General features: G+C 42.9%; 1 protein-coding gene across 1 annotated transcript in view; it reads right to left on the bottom strand.

The window, feature by feature from the left end:
• The window catches only part of PTPRT (protein tyrosine phosphatase receptor type T), a 1,128,529-nt gene that overhangs the window by 164,000 nt on the left and 942,363 nt on the right, over nt 1-22,166 (bottom strand). Inside the window, exon 15 of the mRNA XM_073880268.1 lies at nt 15,012-15,041. Within this exon, the coding sequence (XP_073736369.1) occupies nt 15,012-15,041 (30 nt within the window). The remainder of the gene's footprint in view (nt 1-15,011; nt 15,042-22,166) is intronic.

Here is a 22,166-nt window from a genome sequence, read left to right as displayed (position 1 = left end):
ATAAGAAGTTGTTTGAAAAAGGAAAGAAGAAGATTTAAAAAAAAAATAAGGGAGAGAATGTGATCAGGCAGGAGACTAGAACAGAGCCATACACTAGTGATTTAGGGTATATTTTGATCTGTTAGAAGAAAGTGTATCTCAAAATTTTAAAGAGAGAACAACTTATATATATATGCCAAAAGTAAGAATAACTACTATGAAGGGATAAAATATGACTCTAAAAATGAAAAATAAAAAATGTTTTTTTAAAAAAAGGGATTGATAAGATGTTGGTTGAAAAAGGGAAAAAGAGAAATTAAAAAAAAAAAACCAGTTAAACAAATTAACTTTGAAAAACTAATGAATCATGGTAAAAAAAAGCCATGAATTCTATATGCAGTATTCTTCTAGCGCTGGAGTTCTCCCATTCTCCTTGATCGGTAAAGTTGGTCTTGGCTTGCTGGCTGTTCGTGCTGATCTTCTGGGGGAGGGGCCTGTTGCCGTGGTTCCCAAATGTCTTTGCCGGAGACGGAATTGCCCCGCCCTTGTCGGTCCGGGCTAAGCAAGCTGCTCAGGTTTGCTCTCAGGAGCTTTTGTTCCCTGCAAGTTTTGGGTACAGCTTTGGGGGACGAGAGTGAAAATGGCGGCTTCCCAATCTCTGCCCCAGAGGAGGCAAGAACTCGGGGCTCCGCTCCTCAGTGCGCCCCCAGAGAAAAGCAGCCAGTCACTCCCGTGTCCCCGGTCTCCGGCCGCACTCTGTGCTCACCTGGCCTGTGACTGATCGTTTCTATCTCTGGCACCCGACCCCGTGTGGAGTCCCCAAACCCAGCAGATCCCTGCGGTGCGCTCCTGCGCCGCTCCTCCTGGGGGAGCAAGGGGAGTCTCCTCGGATCTGCTGCTTGTTGGGTCCCTGCTGGGGGAGCAGTGGCCCGACTGGGCCGCGGATCATGGTTTATGGCAACCCCGAGCTGAGAGCCCGCGCCTCGGCTCCGTCTCTGCAGCCGGCTTCCCCGCTCCGATCCCTGGGAGCTCTGCCGGACTCAGGCACCCCCGGTCTTTCTGTGACCCCGAGGGTCTTGAGACCACATTGTCCCGCGAGGGTTCCACCCCCCGCTTAGCCACTGGAGCGATGTCCCTCAGCGGAGCCGGCTTCTAAAAGTTCCGATTTTGTGCTCCGTGGCTCTAGCACGTGCCAGAAGTGGCCGACGGAGGCCCCCTCCCCCGCCATCTATCCTCCCGAATATCGCCTCGGATTCACTTCTCCGCACGTCCTACCTTCCAGAAAGTGGTCGCTTTTCTGTTCAGAGAGTTGTTGCTACTCTCCTCTTCGATCTCTTGTTGAGTTCATAGGTGTTCAAAATGGTTTGATCCCCATTCAGCTGAATTCCTGAGACCAGACGAAATCCAGGTCTCCTACTCCTCCGCCATCTTGCTCCGCCAGAGCCTCAATTTTAGAGCACTACAAATGGGGGAAGCTAAGACAAGTGGAACTAACATTTTGAGCACACACCAGGTTCTTGGCTAAGTACCTGGTCTGGGTTAGCCTGACCTATCTTTTTTCTTTTAATTTTTTTCATTTGAGGACAGTTGTCACACATTACATTAGTTTCCGGTGTAAAATATAATGATTCAACTTCTCTGTCTGTTAGATTATGCTCACCACAAGTGTAGTTACCATTGATCACTATACAGCACTATTATAATATCATTGCTCATAATCCTTATTCTATTTTATTCCCATGACTCATTCATTCTGTAACTGGAAGCCTGTTACCTCCCACTCTCTTTCCCTCATTTTGCCCATCCCCCACCCTTCTCTCTGTCAGTCATCAGTTTGTTCTCTGTATTTATAGGACTGATTTTGTTTATTAATTTGTTGTTTTTAAAAGATTCCACATGAGTGAAATCATATGGTATTTATCTTTCTCAGTCTGACATACTTCACTTAGCGTAATACCCTCCAGGTCCATCCATGTTGTTGTAAATAGCAAGATCTCATCCTTTTTTATGATTGTGCAATATTCCAGCATGTCTGTCTACACACACACACACACACACACACACACACACACACACACACACATTCCTTACCCATTTGTCTTATCTAATCCCTCTTTCATGCAATAGCCCTGTTTCTTGAAATAAGTTACTATTTCTCTACCTGAGACCTCTCTTTTTTGTCTTTTTTTTTGTTTCCACATACATTAGCTTTTTAATATACAAGAATCAGTTACATTTCTATTATTAACAATGAACAATTAGAATATGAAATTTAAAAAATGGTACCATTTACAATAACATGAAAAAAAATGAAACATTCAGGTATAAATCCACCAAAACATGCATGGGACCTGCATGCTGAAAACTACAAGTAGGTGATAAAATAAATCAAAGTAAACCCATACAAATGGAGAGACACCCCATGTCCCTGGGCCAGAAGACTCAATATTGTTACGATGTCAATTCTCACCAAACTGATCTACAGATTCAACACAAGTCCAACCAAAACGAAGCAAGATTTCTTGCAGGTATCTACAGCTGATTCTAAAATGCCACTGTACATTTATTTTTAAAGAAAGAAATGCGGGGGGGGGGGGCTTCAAACCTCAACTGTCCAGCAAATGAAACCAGACACCTGTTGTCTTATTAAATATCATAATCATCAGGTATATTTTAATAACATTATTTCTCTATGTCTGGCATAACTGAATTTGAATAAAGTCCTCTCCATAGCAGAAGTTTATTCATAAGACATTATGAACAAAAAACATGTTAAGAGACAGAAATTTATCCTATAAAATTAAAAGTGGGACTTAGGGCACCTAGGTGGTGCAGTTGGTTAAATGTCTGACTTTTGGTTTTGGCTCAGGTCATGATTTCATGGGTTGTGAGATCAAGCCCCATGTCAGGCTCTGCACTCACCATGGAATCTGCTTGAGTTTCTCTCTCCCTCTCCCTCTGCTCCTCACCCCACCCCCCCCACTCTCTCTCTCATTTCAGATAAATAAATCTTAAAAAATAAAGTGGGACTCAAGAGGCCTGCTTAAGAACCAAATCACCTTATCTTCTCTTTAATCTTTGTCCTTATTTCTCCAACATATATTATAAAATTTCTTACAATTATAAAAAAGATGATTGACCTTGACCTTGTTCGAGTCTTGGCCCATTTATATGGTGAATGTATTTAATGGAATGAAGGGCTTGGTACAGGTTTATTTTTCTCCAATTATAATATGGAGCAATGTGTATAAGCTTTCAGGTAGTGACCAACTCGACTTCATTCATTGCATATTCCGCCTGGTCTCAGAGGGCATAAATCTCATCAGCTCTGCTGCCAGATCCCTGTCACACCCACCTCCCAATCCACCGTAAGAACATGGTACCAGTAACTGGCAGCTCTGTTCCATGGATTTCTTTCAAAAAGCCTGTGGCCCTGGTCAGTTTGGTGAGCCTTCATTTCCTTACATTTAAGAGGATAATTCCTCCCGTTAAAAGTTACAGGAGATACCTGTATAAAAGTACTTTGTAAAGTGCAAAACACATGTAGACATAAAACATAAACTACAATTAACAGCAACAATGCACTAAGCACCAACTATGTACCAGACCCAGAAACAGATGTTCACGCATTGCATTCTCTTATGCAATCCTGGTAAATCCCCATGGCAACCCTCCAAATTTGGTATCACTGTCTTCCTTTTACAGATGAGGAAACACAGGCTCAGAAAAGTTAGGTTGGAAAGTGTCAGAGGCCAGGATTCAAACACAAATAGAGTCCATGGTCTTCTTTCTACAACACTGCTTCTAGGTGCTGAGTAAGGTTTTCCTTGCCATTCAGAGCTAAGGCAAAAGCACTGTTTAATACCCATAAGAGGTGGGAGATGAGATTAAAGAAGTATCACTTATTGAGCAAACTGCTCCTAGCTTAGATGGCTGGAAGATACCCGCATGGTAATATAGTGGGTGCATACACTTTGAATCAGCCATGGATCTCCTGGAAAAACCTTAGATCCCACACCTTCATGGTAGTTTTGCTGTATAAAGCAGAGCCAAGACAAAAGAATAGTATGAGATCCCTTATTAACCACATCCGAGCTTAGATTTTTCACTAGAAGTTCTATCTTCATCAGCAGATGTCCAAATCATAATGACATGGGAAGGGAGAATAAAGTAAAATAGAGACTCTCTTAGCTTTTTTGATTTCTAATAATGTCCATTATCCCTAAGCTGTTTTCCAAAACAAAGCAAGCTATCTTTAATCTTGAGGCTCAATTTGGTTTATAACCTTAATAAATCATATTTTCACTAACAGGGTCTACACCACACCAACGTTTCAATCCATCCACTTAAAAAACATGGGTAGTTGTAATATACCCAACAATCCCCACCCTCTTAGAATATTCTGCACTGTGGCTCAAAGCCATTGGAATGAGAAACTGCTCAAGAATGAAGCTCAGTCAATGTTCTTTTATTCTGATAAAAAGCAGATTTCATAAGCAGAGGTACTGGGCTCCTTGAGGTTTCACTGATGAAAAGAATGCTCAGGAACACTTATTTCTCAGGAGATTGTTCATGGCTGAGGGGTCTTTACTCCTCATGGTGGCACCAAACCGCAATGAGAAGTGATTGTTATGAGAAATTAAATGCTATTTTAAAATGTGCCTGGGGCGTTTTTGCTATTTGCTAAATGGCCTCTACACATTTGTGAACAGCATACAGATAGTGTACCTCAATATCTAAAGGAAGGAAATGGTGCTGGCCAATAGGGCTCTGTCTTCTATGGACTCTGCCTTCCAAACTCAATTTCCACTAACATAACCAAAACTCTGTCTATTTGATTATACTGTGGGATCAAATTCTCACCTGAGGTTCTGGGTTAAGTGGCCAGAGCAGGCCCTCATGATCATCTTCCAAATGCCTATATACCATGACCCTAGATTTTCAAGCTCTCTCAGATGGATGGTTCTCAGCCATGGTTTCAGGTCAAAGTAACCTGGTGGACTTTAAAATGTGTAGCCATCCCTTGAGATCAATGAAATCAGTTCCCCAGTCTTTCTAGGTTGTGGCTTATGGTATCCTACCTCACTGACCTCCCCAAACGTACACCAACTCAGCTGAGCTCTGCTCCCAGGAAGGAGGCGTCATCCCCAGTGGGACAATGGGACTGTTCACAATAGAATGAACATTCTGCATTCTGCCTCCTGAGAACCTTGCCTCTTTTAAGGTAGGTTTTGGCAGCCACATTACAAAGAACAGAACTGTCATTGCCCAGCCCCGATTTTGGAAATAGCCAAGGGTAGACCTTCTACCTTCAACCCCAGCCTTTTTTCTGACCACTGGTCTACAAAGTCTTGTGTTGAAATGACTTTGTCAACCCTTGTGGTGCTGGCCAGAATCATTAACTGACTCTGATCTCTCCCATTGATGTCCACAGGGATGGATGCCAGGAGGAGGGGTGTCTTATTCAATTACTCAGGGGAGAAATTTTGTAAGTTTAAGAACCACTATCTACAATTGCACCACTTCCCCCTAACAAATTCTTCCATTTAACTTGTGTTGGAAGTTAACAATTTCTATCTTACCCCAACCTTGACACAGCCAACCATAGCTCTGTCCTAGCTCAGCTTTGCCATTTAATAAATGACAATTCCCCTGGCACACACATTATATCATTTAATTTAAGATTTCATTTATTTATTTTGAGAAAATGAGAGAGAAAGCAGACTCCACGCTGAGTATGGAGCCCAACGTGGGGCTCAATCTCACAACCCTGAGATCATGACCTGAGTAGAAATCAAGAGTTGGATGCCTAACCAAGCCACCCAGGTGTCCCTCATTTCATGTCTTAAGATAATCTCATGAATTGAGCACTAAAATTCCCATTTTATATATAAGAAATAAACTCAGACGCTTAGGATTCACAGCTGCTAGGTAGTGGGACTGGGATTCACACTTTCTCCCTCCTCTTTTCTTGCTCTCTCTACTCCATTCCTTTCTTCCCAAGTTGTTCTCCAGCACATCACCTATTTAGTTATACACTTGTGTGTGTGTGTGTGTGTGTGTGTGTGTGTGTGTGTGTGTGTGTATTTCTACACAGTGAGGCCAGGGAGAAATGTGGGTGTCATTTCTCCAGTGAAGGGTTCTGTATCTTCCCCCTGCCAGGCACCCTATTAAGCCCTTTGGCTTATAGATGTCTTTCCTCAAAGCAGATTCGGTGACTTCCGCCCCTTGTCATGTCTTCACTGTCTTCTTTCATGTATGCATAACATTCTTTTATAACTTTTTAACATGGGCAAGTTGCCTTTCAAGCTGTGAGCTTCTTGAGAGAGGGACATTTCTTTCGAAACACTTGACACCTAACTCAGTACTTAGCACAAAAGAGTAACTGTTCAGTAAATGCTTATGAATGAAAGAATATGTCACTTAAACAGAACAGCTTTTCTAAAATGTAGGTGTTTTTACCCCCATTTTCCAGATAAGACACTTGATGCAAAGGTGGGATTGCATCAAGTGCCCTAAGGTGCAGAGCCAGCATGCCCAGGGCTCTTTCTTGCACAGCATAGTCATCTGTCTGATAATACCTTGCTAAGTACCTCCAAGCCCAACCAGACAACTAGGTAATAAGTGGGAAAGCACTTTGGAAGAGATAAAGTTGTGTATACAAACGGGATGTAATCATTATCATCATTAACATTGCAGAGCTTAACTAAAGCACTTCCTTCCATTAAAAGCACTACGCTGAAACACTGAGAAAGGCATTTTCCAGTTTGTGCCTCTCAGGATCCTATCTTTACTATAGCCCTAGCTGCAAGAGTCATTCCCACTCTGGGGATTACTTGCTAAAGGTAAGTGCTTTCAGGATTAAACCCATTCCTGCCCTGGAGGGCCCTGAGGAGCACCGTGGCGGGCGGGCACTTCTGACTCTCAGCTTTTCCTCTGGCTGATTCAGCAATAGCTACAGTCTCTTCTGTGATACACAGTGAGCTCCCCCAGGCAGGAGCTATGAATGAAGATGCCCACAGCCCCCCGCCCAGCACAAACACAAATGAGAAGCAAATGCCTGTGAATGAATCATTGTCCAAGGAAGAACTTTTTAGAGTTTACTTATCATCAGTGGGCAACAAGTGGTGACCCCAGTTAGCTGGCACACAGTGTGTCCATAGGCAATGACACATGCATGTGGAGGGGAGGGGCATGCCACGTACTCAGATCCACTTGTCTCCAGTGGCCAAATTGAAGAGAAGTCAATGGATGTTGTGTTCCCTGAGAATGAGACTGTGAGACAGAGACTGATGTGCAGGAGATGAATTAGGAGGTGCTTTTGGGGTCAATGTCTGTGGAGGGGAGGGCAAGGGGAGGGGAGGGAAAGATAGGAGAAGGAGTGGGTGGAAGGGGAATTTGGTGATGCAGGTGCAGTAAAGGCTTGAGCCAAACCCATGGGAAGCTCTGAAGCTGGGGCAACTTTCACACCCCTGCTTGAAGAGCTACTCATGACCTTGGATGAGGCAGCTCTGAAGGGCAAGTTGTCCCAAAGGGGGCTGTCAACCAAGAGCTTCATCATTCTTTAAAAATTTTTTTAATTTTAAAAATTGAAGTATAATTAATATATAGTGTTATATTTCATTTCAGGTACACAACGATCCAACAATTCTATACATATGTCAGTACTCACCAAGATAAGTGTACTCTTAATCCCCCTTAATGAAATAGTTCATTCATCCCCTACACCTACCTCACCTCAGGGAGCCACCAGTTTGTTCTCTGCATTCATGAGGTGTTTTGTTATTGCTGTTCATCTCTTTGTTTCTTAAATTCCACATAAGTGAAATCATATGGTATTTATCTTTCTCTAGATGATTTATTTCACTCAGCATTGCACCCTCTAGGTCCATCCATGTTGTTGCAAATGGCAAGATCTCATTCTCTGTATGTTTTTATGGCTGAATAATATTCCATTTTATACACACATACATTTATGTATACATTTTACACAGCCTCATACACACACACACTCTCTCTCTTCCACAACTTCTTTATCCATTTTTCCAAAGAAGACATCCAGATGGCCAACAGACACATGCAAAGATGCTCAAGATCACTCATCATCAGGGAAGTGCAAATCAAAATCAAAATGAGATACTACCTCATACCAGTCAGAATGGCTAAAACCAAAAACACAAGAAACAACAAGTGTTGGTGAGAATGTGGAGAAAAAGGAAACCCTCACACACTGTTGGTGGTTGTGCAAACTGGTGCAGCCACTGTGGAAAACAGTATGGAGTCTCCTCAAGAAATTAAAAAATAGAACTATCCTACAATCCAGTAATTCCACTACTGGTATTTACCCAAAGTCCTTCATTCTTGAAGGGAGATCTTACTAGCACATCACAACTTTCTCCACGAGAACTTGTCTTTCCAACCACATTTCCATATGTCACCTCTCTCTGTCAACAGAGAATCCCCTGTACTCTCTTTTACCTTATTTACAAAGTTGAAATGCATTTACAGAATAGAAGCATTTAGAATCACAGGTATACCTTTCTCAGCCTGAAGGCATCACTAATACCTAGTTGGTTTTAAAACTTAAAGTATAAACCTAAAACTTAAGTATAAACATCTTCCATCTTCTTTAGAAGGGAAATACTTATTTGTATTTTCCCTGATTAAGGTGACAGAGCCTCTGACTTATAGATTTGCTCTGTTTGGTATTCATGACTGATGTGTTTAGACTCTAATTCAATAGAATAAACAATAAAGCATCCATTCAGTTGCAATCCCTATCCAGATCTATCTATTCACATGATCTAGCCCCGTGCATTTATATCTATCTTGTTGCAACAGCATTCATTAATTTTATGCATTTATAATTGTGACACAGAAGTACAACATTTCTAAACCTAAAACCAATATAAAATTACAAAACAGGTCTGATCCGAAAGTCCCCCCCAACCCATCACCATATGCCAAAGTAAACGAAAATGGATACTAACTTCTGGAGAATGGAATAGTATAATTCAGTGGAAGATCAAACAAAATGGGGGTATCAACCTCACACATACACCCACCTGTGTGTACTCATTCATGTAATCAACACAGTCTTATGATGTCTGATTTGTTCTGGGCTCTAAGTTAGTCATTGGGAAATGAAAGATGAGTAATACACAGTCCTTGTCAACAGGGAGACAGACGTGCAAATACACCACGGGCAGTCTAACCTGAGAATGGCTCATGAATGAGTGAGTCAGCGGGGGATGAATGAAAGCTGAATACAACTACAAAGATGAGAGCTCAGTACTATGGATACTATGTCCCCTTTAAAGACACTGGAACTTTGCAGGCACAGAAGGTGGCTAGGCATCCTAGGAAGAGGGCTAAGTGCAAAGATCCGATACTGAGAAAGGGACAGTGGTATCGGGGTGATGTCAGGATGTCAGGAGAGAAATTGTTCTCAAAGTTGACATGCAGAGTAATAATCTGAAGTGTGTGCTCACATGCAGATTCCCAGGCCACACCTTCAGAGGGACTGAGCTGCTCTGGGGTGGGGCCCAGGAATCAGAATTCTTGCCATGGTCCTCCCCTGGGGGAAGCAGTGAGGAACGGCAGCATGGCAGTCCTCTCTGCCTTGCCCTCATGCCAATGCCTTCCATTTCTGCTTATCAACATGTTTGCTGTCAGCTTTTGGTAATTGATACTTATCATCTCTAAAGAGTTTCCTTCGATTCCTATTTTTTCTTCATTTTTATTTGAAGTGACTGATGAATTACGTAAAATGATCTTTGAGTATCTCTTGATATAATCATTTTAAATTCCTCTTTACGTGTATTGAGGCGACGATACTTGATTTGCAAAAGCCTGTGGTGTGGAAAGGTGTACGCACTGACAAAAGGAGGTGGTTTCTTACTTTGGTTGAAGATCTACCACGTGCTAAGCATTTTCCAAGCATTATCTCCTTGAGTCCTTGCAAGAGCTCTGTGAGGTATGCATTTTTAGGCTCCAGTTTGCATATTAGGAAACTGGGATTCACATGCTGAACAGGACCAAAGTTGCCTTAAAAGATACAGCAGCAAGGAAGGTACAGGGTCTGGAGGTATCTAAAATTTGTTGCCATTTTTTTCTTTTTAAGAACAGATCATCTCTCTGTTGACTTTAGCTATTATGTCTTTTAATATCATCTTGTTCTTCTCATTCATTCCACACACACTTACTGGGGTTCACTGTACCTGTGAGGGGTACCATGGGGGTAAACCTCAATGAACAAGAAACATGTTTAAGACATATTTGCTCCTGCCCATGATAACAAGCAACTGCAGTGAGAGTTCTGAGAAAAGGCCCATCCCACAGGTGGAGAGAATCAGGGAAAACTTCCTGTAGGAGACACTGTTAGATCTGGACCTTGAAGGGTGGACGTAGGATTCAAATATACTGCCATGGGAGAGACAGGAAGGATATGGGAAAAAACCAAGAGTTCCAGAGTGTCTGCAGACAGGGCCCAGCCCAGGTCACCATTTTCACCTCCTTGATACTTGCATGGCATTTATCTGAGGCTAAGTGAAACTGTTAAGCGCTCTCTCTCTCTCTGTTGGAACAGTTGGTAAACATCTTAGTGCTTTTTTAAGATCTACTACACTAAAATGTCTCTGTTTGAAACAATTACTGTGCCCACCACACACCTTGAGATAAATTAATCCATGAACACATGCCAGCTCCTAATATCCTTTTAAAAAGCAGACACTGAGGTTGTTGGGTGCTTCTTTACTATAGAAAGGCAAAAAGGCATTCCAGAGAAGCATTTCTGTCAGCCCAGAATTCAAGGAATCATAGCTGCTATTTATAAAATACCTCCTTTGTGTCAGCCACTCTGCATATACCCTCTCTCACCAGCCCTTGCAAAAACGCTGGGGAGTCACCATTGCCATCGCCACTCTGCAGATGCAGAAACAGGCTCAGAGTGGTTACATGATTGTTCAAAGTCTGAACTATCTGGCAGAAGAGGTAGACACAGAACTGTGATCTAGGTCTGACACCAAAGACCACATTATTCTGCTATTTTTTCATGTGTGCTGGACAATGAAGGGCCCTATTCTACACTCTCTTCTGTCCCGAGGTCTCAGTTCCTTTGATCTATAGCTCTGTTTATCCTGGTCATTAGCACTCTGTGGGGCACTCTTCACTCTAACCCCTTGGCTGCCTCTGATCTGGCAGCCCGGTGCGCTCAGCTCTGACCAGGTGGCAAATCCCTAGGACAGCAAATCCTCAAGGGCCTCCTTGCCAGTCAGGGATCGCTACCACTTCTTGTCCCTAGCAAGGCACTGAGGTCCATATATGGAACTGAGTTTCTGCAGGCAGGCAGATTTGCCTGCGGATCCTGGCTCTCCTGCAGTCTGGCCAAGGGCTGTCCAAACACATGGTCTAGGCAGGCGCTCCTTCATCCCCTGAAGAACAGGGCTTAGTGAAAAGGATGTAGGGCAGGGCTTGGGGGGCATGTGGTCCTGGGTTCAACCCCTTGCCCTGCCACATCCTGCCTGTGGGATCTACACAAGTCCTCAAACCTCAGTTTCAATGTCTATGTAGACTCAACACAGTCACATGTATCTTGCAGGGCTTGCTGCAGGCATAAGAAGAGCCTGGCCCATACTAGTGACCAACTGGTAGTTCTTTTCAACTTCTGCCTGCTTCTTAACTGGATCAGGTGTGCCTCATTCACCTTTGTGTCTGCAACAGCCGACACATGGTGGACCACACAGTAGGAGCTCATAAGACAGGATGAATCTTGAACTCCATCCTCCTTCCACCTCAAAAGTCTAGGGCAGGGATTGGCCAACTATGGCCCCAGGACAAATCTAGACTGCTATTTTATTTTTTTTAAATAAAATTTTTATTGAAATATATCCATGCTCCTTTACTTGCACATCGTCTATGGCCGATTTCCTGTTACAACAACAGAGTAGATGCAACAGAGACCATATGTCCACAGAGCCAAAAATATTTACTACTAGAGCTCCTTATGGAACAAGTTTGTGGACCCCTGAGCTTATGCATAGGATCTTTCAGTGCAGGGAGACCCCTTGGGGACCTCTTTGTTTTGGGGAAAAAGAAGTTCCTCTGCTCCTTCCCTACCCACACTTTATAGCCTCTTTCCCTGGTTTATCTATCTTTTTTCCTTCACTCTTACACCATTCCCTAATATCTATGCCACTTTTCTTATACATGTTGTTTATTCTCTATCTCCTCTATTAAAAAGCTTCATGTGGGCAGGGAGTTTCGTTTGTTGTGCTAACACTTACATGCCAGTTAGGGCCAGAGCCCGGCACACAAATGGGAACCCCACATATACCTGCTGATTGAATAAACATGGATGTCACTGAAAAGATTATTCAGCCAAAGCATGTTGGAGGGTTTCTCTTTCATGGAAGATTCTGGGGCTTTTAGAGGGACCCAGTGGCTCTTCAACCCCGGGGGAAGGGTATTACTTTTCCTATTTTATAGATGAGGCAACTGAGACTCTGGCTATGTCAATGCTTCTCAAACTTTCACGTGCAATGCGAGTCGCCTAGGGCTCTTGTTGCAATGCAGGTTCTGATTCAGGAGGTGTGAGCTGGCACCCTCGTGCTGCAGTTCTAACACACTCCAGGTGATGCTGCTGGTCTACGGACCACACCTGGGAGTAGAGAGGGTTGAAGGCACCCACCCAGGGTCCATACCTAAGACTTGGGGGAGTGGAGTTCTGAATCTGGAAATCATGGAGGTCAGCATTTCTCTTGTGTTTCCTTTACTCCATCTCCATGCACCTCTCCATCCTATGGTCTCACAGAAGCCATCGTGCCTCCCCAGTGGGGCTGCTCCCTGTCCCCAGACCTTCTCTTCCATAGCTGCCAGCATCTTCAGGCTCTTCCTTCTGCAAAGGACTTCTCCCCTTGATTCTGAAGGTTCTCCTCATATCTCTCTGTCTGCTTTGCCAGTTCTCCTCTGAATTGTTAACCATGGTCAGTCCCTGAGCTGGCATGAGTTTCATGCTCTAAGATCTCTGACTTAGAACTCCTAAGTTTGCACAACTTAAAGATCCCTGTGTATCACTGCACCTTGAATTACAAGTACTTGAGGTCTGTCCCCTATACTCTCACACTGTGATTTGATTCTATCACAGTGCCTGGTATGAAGTGGGCATCCAAAGACAGGTCTAAGTACCATGGCTAACGGACAGAGGAGGTTGAGGTGCCCAGAGGCTGTGATGGGTCATTGCATGCCCATACCTACTGTGGAACACTGATGCCAGAAGAACCTCTAGAAGATCAGAGGAGCTCCTCGGGGCCACCACTACTGTCCTGACCCCTTATGCTTTCTGAAGGGGTAAAGAAAGAAAACTAACATTTTGTGAGAGCCAACTGTGTGCTAGGCATGTTACAAGATCCCTCATTCCCTGAGTTAGGCACTATGACCCCTATTTCGGAGTTAGGAGAAATAAGGCTCAAGGAGTTCAGAACATTTTCTCAAGGTTTCATAATGTGAGTGACAAAGATGTGACTTGAACCCAGAGCTTCATGACTCCTAAAGCTCATTCTCTTTCTACCACAGCAACAACACCCCACATTGTTTTAACCTCTATGCCTTTGCAGATGCTGTTCCCTCTGCTTAGAATTCTTATTTCTTCAGTAATAAATCCATCTCTATAAACGCTGGTAACTATCCCTTGCCCCATTAAAAAATTAGTCATCCAAGTAAGCGCTCCTATATCAGAGTACATATAGGCACCTCTCAGCTGACATTTCAAGTATTTGGTTTTATCCTAGACCCCAGAGAGGCTTGAACACTAGGAGGGTGGGGCTCAAAGTCCTGGACATCTTTCCATCCACAGTGTCTGGAACATAATGAGCATGTTCAATGCATGTTTGTCAAATGAATGAATGAATGAGAAAATAAAGCGAGTTCTCTGATACTTTTAGTGTTGGTGGTAGGAGTCCATTGGTTCCTATATAACATGATGGCAGTGGTACCAGAATCTTATCTGCTCGTTGCCTGGCCTATTGACCTGCGACCCAAACACTGAGCAGAGGGGATGGGAGAGCTTTTTGTTGGTCAATTCTCATCAGTAAAGTCTTCAGCTGATGATCACTAGCAAACATGGCCTCCCTCATAAGGCTGGGTGTGCCAGGAATGGAACAAGACATGGAATGATGGACAATACACTTTACCAGAAGCCAGGCATCCTGAGTTTTAATCCCACTGGATGTGTGATTTCACACACTTCTCTGGACCACAATTTTCAAACACTGGAAATGCATATTAGGGATATGGGACTACTTCAGTGGTTTTCTTAACTTTTCATTACCAAGGCTCTGTTTATGGAGTGTTTCCCCCTTTACCTTTGTGTTTTCAAACTTTCTGGTTTAATAATGAGAAGAATCATCACCTTTATTTAGAAAGTGCAAAAAAATTGAAAGGCAACAACCAGCTATAACTACCAACAAAATGCACTGGTAACATGAGATAACTAATGCCAAACCCCGGACTGCAATCATTCCATCCCAAAGCAAAGACCCTGGATGTTTCTGTCCCCTACGAAGCTGGTTCTAGGTAAAGCCATGGTTCCCTGTAGACTTACTGAAATAGTGGAAACAGCCAATGAGTTTCTTTCTAAACTTTGAGCCCCTCGAGGCTACATATTCCCCAAGTAGATGCCAATGGGCTCTGAAGTTGCTGAGATTGGTGATTCTGTTTTATCTCTGCAAGTCCTGCAGGAGTATTAGGTTGACCTCTTGCTGAAATTCAGGGATTTCTAACTAGAAAATTATACTGCCTTTACATCTCCAAAAATCGGGGGGAAAATCCAAGATGGCAGAAACATAACAGACATAAACCATGACAGTGCATTTTCAAATGGAAAACATCTATGTTAAATAAAAACTTTGGGGCTACAGATAACTTAGACAGAAGTGAGTATGAGAAAACCAACAGACACTTGGTTGGTGCAGGAAATGCATGCTACAGGTTCCCTTACAGGGCACGAAGCAAAGTTTCCCCGGGTCGATACTTACAAGTAATAGGAGTAGGAATAAGCATTTCTTCTATATATTGATGGGCAGTCAGATGAAGGAAATGTCCAAAAAGGGGGAAAAAGAAAAGACAAACAAGAATTAGATTTATATGAAATCTTGATTCTTAGAAATGCACATAGTATTTCAGCATCCCAAAGCTCAAGGAGATGCAAGTTTCTCTAATCATCTTCGCTGAGAATCAGATACTTTCGGTGGTAGAAGGAGAGAGATAGACCTCTCTTAATGGTGGAGAAATTCATTACTCATGCAGAAAAAGCCATGTCTAATGTTGGCTGTTTTAGTTGTTTGAAAGTTCTCTTCGTATGGTCAACTAAAACTAGCTTCCTTGTAATTATGACTTTTTTGGTCCTGGGTCAGACTTTTCTGGCCTTCTAGAACTATTCTACCACTCTTCCACATGATTGTGCTCTTATGACCTAAGGAAAACCATAATGACTTCTATGTTCTCTGTTTCAGGTCAAACCACATCAGAACCTTTTTAGTAAGGTCATCAGAACCTATTTAGTAAGGTCATGCCAAAAGCAAGGTAATCAGATAGCTAGCATTCAAGATGGCTACCCAACAATCCACACTCTCCATACGCATGCTCATGTGTACTGCCTTCCCACACTGAACCAGGACTGGCCCTATGTGACCAACAGGATGTGGTAGGAATTACATTCTGGGACTTTCTAGGATAGGTCAGAAAGAAGACTTGGAGCTCTGTCTGGGTCTTCAGAACTCTCAGTTGGAACCCTGACTCTCCACGTAAGAAATCCAAGTATCCTGAGGTTGCCGTCCTGAAAAGACCAAGTGGAGAGATGCTAAAATTGCATGAAGAGAGACATCCAGCCAGCCCCTGCCAGTTGGATTATGTCAACAGAGACCCTTGGTATCATGGAACAAAACAAGTCATTCCCTTCAATCCCTGACCGATGCACAGATATATTTTATATTATAAATAAGTCACTAAATTTCAGGTTTGTTACATATCAATCATCAGAACAAAATTCAAACTTTATCATTAAGAACACTGCACTAAGAGAAAGGAATTCCAACCTTCAATCTGAATGAACTACAACTTGAATAAATTCTCTGTGCCTTTATTTCCTTATCTGAACCTCACAGGAGTTGAACTAGGTCATTAGTTTTCAAACTGTGTTTGTAGGATCCTGTGGGTTCTGTACAGTAGCCTCACTGAAATGGGAGAGAGGGAAACTAAGCAGGTAGGACTGCTGGTCCCCCACCATCCACAAAAGCCAGTACTTCTCTATTTTTTTTTCTATTTTATAAACTGAAGTTGCATTTAAAATTTCACATGACTAAGAATTCCACTCTCCAAAATGAAAAATCACTACCTGAAATCTCTTTCCAAGATGTTCCTTCTAGCTCTTGGCTTCTGAACAATAAAAAATGCAAATAAGTCCATGATATTCCTTTTGTTATAACTTTTTATATTTTGTAGGAAAATAAATAGGAATGCTTTTATCTTACAGACTTAGCCACACTGACAATAACTGATACATTTGTGGATTGAGAAAAATTGCTGATAATTAAGGTCCCCAAATATCCATCTGAATAGGCAAGAATAGTTCCCTTCCCTCTAGAGTTATTTGGTTAATTGCAACTGTTATCCCAGTTGCTTGGCTCAGGAATATGCAGTCTTTATATCTGTAGTGTGGGAACATGTCCTCAGAGCTTCAAATTTCTCCCTCTTGAGTAGGAAAGTAGCCAAAGTCCCCTAGGCAGGGCCACCTCTAGGCTTTCTCTTATTCATCAGGAGAGCCCAACTCTAGCTCCAGAAGGAAAGTGATTCTGAGAGCTAAGAAGTTATGGCAGAAAGGAAGCCCCATGTATACTTGGGAAGCTGAGCCAGGGAAAATGAGCCACAGTGCAGAAAGATCTGGTCACTCATAAAACCATTCAACACCTTGGGTCAAAGGAAGAGCAGCCCTAGGTGATGGAAGCGGTGAGGAATGCCCTGCTCTAATGGGTGGGAGTTGGAAGACCCCATGCAAGTCACCATATCCCCCTTGCCAACCATACAGGTTCACAATGTAAGGAAACCATTCCTCACCTTCATGGCTGGCTCTGTGGTCCTGTGCCTAGAAATGTGATTCCTTGGGGAAGAAAGCTAGAGTTCCATTTTATGAAGACTTCTCCATATTGTCAAGAACAGTAGCTGAGATTTGAGAGGGCAGGGTTCTGATCTCAGCTCTTTCACTTGCTCACTGTTACATCCTGGGCAAGTCAGTTCCTCCCTCCAGACCGCTGTTTCCTGATCCACGTACCAAGGTGAATGGCATGGATGACTGCCAGCCTAAACAGCTTTGAGAAGTGGAAATATGTCTTTGTGTCCCAGCACCACCACTTGCTAACTGCATGGTTTTGAATAAATCACTGAGTATCTCTGAGTCTCAGTCTCTCCACGTCAAGGTTGGGGGCAATAATTGTCTATCCCCAAGAGTCTTTGTGGGCATTAACATTAATCTAAGTTGTATTCAAATTGTATGTGATATATAATAAAGTATATTAAGTAAATCATATTAATCCAAATTGATATTAGACTATATTAATCTAAACACCTGACATTAGTAGTCCTCAACAAAGGGGAGTTCATGTCCCTGCCTCATCTACAGATATAAGGTTTACTGCTTCTCACTCTGGTGACCAGGAACAAAGTGTTCATCTCTATAGGAATGTTAAAAATCATAATAAAATAAGAAAAGATACTTATGGAGCACTTACTATGTATCAGACATTGTCCTAGGCTCTCATACGTTAACTCATGTATTCCTCACAACCACCCTGACAGATGGGTATTATTATCATCCCCACTTCACAGAGGAAGAAATTGAGGCAAAGAAGCTTTATGTAATTTGCCTAAGATCAAGCAGCTAGTAACCAGATTTGATAGCAACATGGCTGCAAAGTTTGTGTTCTGGACCACTAGCCTGTGCTGTCCATGAAGAGGTAAGAAAGCAGATGTATGTTGAGCAACACAGTGGGTCTGGCACTGAGATGAGACACGCTTTAAATCTTTTAATCCTCCCTACCACCCCATGGAGCAAGCATTATTCTTCTCATTTTTGGTTGAGGAATCTGAGGCTCTAAGAGGTCACTAGGTCTATTGCCTTGTGTAGTTTGGAACCACCAGCTGCAAGGCCTCCATCCTGAGCCAGATGTCCTCGCCATCAACAACCCCTGGCTGCACTCAGTATTCTGTACCTTCTGGCTTTTCTGCCTTCACCCTTCAGGATTCACCTCTGCCGGGCAACCTCCTCATGACAACATACTTCCTTACTTTCAAACCACCTCTTCCAAGTAGCTTTTCTGAGTTATCCTGGTTGTCACCAAAAGCCAGGTGCTATCCTGACCCAGCTTCAAGTCAACTCCAGAAGAACAGCAACTGGCAGGCTTCTATTAATTGAGTAGCTTTTCCCAATTATATTGCAAAGTGTTCCAAGGCAAGGATTACAGTTCTTTACTGTGTGGCCACAACACAGTATACATGTGTGTTTTCTCTCAGGCTTGAAGAAGATTTCCTGAAGGTCTAAATTTACAAGGATACAGTGATGTTGCAAGTAACAGATTGCCTGAGACCAAATATCTTGAGCAGGAAGACAGCTGTGCTTAGAAAAAAACAAAAAAACTCCAAACTTAATAAATCACATACTACAGAATCTTCTTTTCAGCTGGCTAACAAGGCTGACTCAAGGTACAGCTTTCCTTTGTTCCATACTACTTAAACAGGACTAAGTTATCTATTTAACCATCTGTTTGACCATCTACCCATCCAACTAGTTCATAAACCCACCCATCCACTTTTCTATCCATCCATGCATGCATCCAACCATCCATCCCTCCATCCATCTAACCAACCATCCACCTATCCACTTAGCAATGTATCCACCCACTACTTCATCTAGCCTATAAACCCACACACTCATCTACCCTTTCATCTGACAATCCATCCATCATCCACTCATCCATCTTTCCATCATCAATTCAGCAAACGTTTCTTAAGAGCCTACTACATGCCTGTCCCTGCAGGTTCCAGAGATAGAAAAACAAATGAGATCTTGATCCAGCCCAAATGTCTGATCAGAGAGGCCGATAAGAAACTTGTAAAACAAAGAGTAATAAGAGTTACCACTTAAACAGCAGGAGGTCGGGGAGCGGAGCAAGATGGCGGAGGAGTAGGAGACCTGGATTTCGTCTGGTTCCAGGAATTCAGCTGGAAAGGGATCAAACCATTCTCAACACCTACGAACTCAACAGGAGATTGAAGAAAGGAATAGCAACAACTCTCTGAACAGAAAAGCGACCACTTTCTGGAAGGTAGGACGTGCGGAGAAGTGAATCCGAGGCGATATTCCAGAGGACAGACAGCGGGGGAGGGGACCTCCGTCAGCCGCTTCTGGAAAGTGATAGAGCCGCGGAGCACAAAATCGGAACTTTTAGAAGTCAGCTCCGCTGAGGGACGTCACTCTGGTGGCTAAGCGGGGGGTGGAAGCCTTCCGGGACAGTGTGGTCTCAGGACCCTCAGGGTCACAGAAAGACCAGGGGTGCCTGAGTGCGGCAGAGCTCCCAGGGATCAGAGCGGGGAAGCCGGCTGCAGAGACGGAGCCGAGGCATGGGCTCTCAGCTCGGGGTTGCCACAAACTGTGATCGGCGACACAGTCGGGCCACTGCTCCTCCAGCAGGGACCCAACAAGCGGCAGATGCGGGGAGACTCCCCTTCCTCCCCCAGGAGGAGCGGCGAGGGAGCGCACCGCAGGGATCTGCTGGGTTTGGAGACTCCACACAGGGTCGGGTGCCAGAGATAGAAACGCTCGGTCACAGGCCGGGTGAGCAGGGAGTGTGGCCGGAGACTGGGGACACGGGAGTGACTGCTTTTCTCTGGGGGCGAACTGAGGAGCGGGGCCCCGAGTTCTCGGCTCCTCCCAGGCAGAGATTGGGAGGCTGTCATTTTCACTCTGGTCCTCCAAAGCTGTACAGAAAGCTTGCAGGGAACAAAAGCTCCTGAGAACAAACCCGAGCAGATTGCTTAGCCCGGACATGGCAAGGGCGGGACAATTCCGCCTCTGGCAAAGACATTTGGGAACCACGGCAACAGGCTTCTCCCCCAGAAGATCAGCTCGAACAGCCAGCAAGCCAAGAACAAGTTTACCGATCAAGGAGAACGGGAGAACTCCAGCGTTAGGGGAATACTGCACATAGAATTCATGGCTTTTTTACCATAATTCTTTAGTCTTTCAAAATTAATTTTTTTAACTTTTTTGAATTTTTGTTTTTCCCTTTTTAAACCAACATCTTATCAATCCCCTTTAAAAAAGGGATTTTTTTAATCCCACTTTTAATTTTTCATTTTTAAAGTCATATTCTATCCCTTCATAGTATTTACCCTTATTGTTGGCATATATATATAAGTTGTTCTCTCTTTAAAATTTTGAGATACACTTTCTTCTAACAGATCAAAATATACCCTAAATCTATAGTGTATAGCTTTATTCCAGTCTCCTGCCTGATCACATTCTCTCCCTTTTTTTTCTTTTTTTTTTAATCCTCTTCTTTCTTTTTTCAAACAACTTATTGTATCAATTCCTTTTATAAAATCTTTTATAATTTTCATCTTTACAGTCATATGCCATCCCTTCATCCTATTAAGCTTTATTTTTGTACATATATAAGTTTCTCTACTTTAAAATTTTGGGAGCCACTTTCTTCTACCAGACCAAAATACACCGAAAATCTGGTGTGTGGCACCAATCTATGAACCAGCTTGATTATATTTGATCATATTGTTATTTTTGTTTTGTTGTTTTTGTTTGTTTTTATCTTTCCCTTTTTCCTTTCTTTCCCTTTCTTTTCCCCTCGTTTCAGGTATTTTCTGATTTCTTTAAAGTATATTTTTGGGAACGTTGGTACCCTGTTAACAATTTGTTCTCTCATTCATCTATTCTCCTCTGACAAAATGACAAGACGGAAAAAAATCACCTCAACAAAAACAACAAGAGGCAGTACCGACTGCCAGGGACCTACTCAATACAGACATTAATACGATGTCAGAACTAGAGTTCAGACATGATTTTAAGATACTAGCTGGGCTTGAAAAAAACATGGAAGTTATTAGAGAAACTCCTTCTGGAGAAATAAAAGAACTAAAATCTAACCAGGTAGAAATCAAAAAGGCTATTAATGAGGTGCAATAAAAAATGGGGGCTCGAATTGATAGGATAAACGAGGCAGAAGACAGAATTAGCGATTTAGAAGACCAAATGATGGAAAATAAAGAAGGTGAGAAAAAGAGAGATAAACAACTACTGGATCACGATGGCAGAATTCGAGAGATAAGCGATACCATAAGACAAAAAACATTAGAATAATTGGGATCCCAGAAGAAGAAGAAAGAGAGAGAGGGGTAGAAGGTATATTGGAGCAAATTATAGCAAAGAACTTCCCTGATGTGGGGAAGGAAACAGGCATCAAAATCCAGGAGGCACAGAGAACACCTCTCAAAATCAACAAAAATAGCTCAACACCCCAACATCTAATAGTAAAACTTACAAGTCTCAGAGACAAAGAGAAAATCTTGAAAGCAGCTCGGGAGAAGAGCTCTGTAACCTACAATGGTAGAAACATTAGACTGGCAACAGACCTATCCAAAGAGACCTGGCAGGCCAGAAAGGACTGGCATGATATCTTCAGAGCACTAAACGAGAAAACTATGCAGCCAAGAATACTATATCCAGCTAGGCTCTCATTGAAAATAGGAGGAGAGATAAAAAGCTTCCAGGACAAACAAAACCTAAAGGAATTTGCAAACACGAAACCAGCCCTCCAAGAAATATTGAAAGGGGTCCTCTAAGAGAGAGCCTAAAAGCAACATAGACCAGAAAGGAACACAGACAATATATAGTAACAGTCACCTTACAGGCAATACAATGGCACTAAATTCATACCTTTCAATAGTTACCCTGAATGAAAATGGGCTCAATGCCCCAATCAAAAGACACAGGCTGTCAGATTGGATTAAAAAACAAGACCCATCGGTATGCTGTCTGCAAGAGACCCATTTTAGACCCTAAAAAAGACACCCCCAGACTGAAAGTGAGGGGGTGGAAAACAATTTACCATGCTAATGGACACCAA

This window comes from Callorhinus ursinus, unplaced genomic scaffold (genome assembly GCF_003265705.2).
Source record: "Callorhinus ursinus isolate GAN/ISIS: 27379988/994484 unplaced genomic scaffold, GSC_fseal_2.0 scaffold38, whole genome shotgun sequence".
NCBI lineage: Eukaryota > Metazoa > Chordata > Mammalia > Carnivora > Otariidae > Callorhinus > Callorhinus ursinus.
Note: the sequence above shows the minus strand (reverse complement) of the source record. Positions and strands in the feature narration are given on the sequence as shown.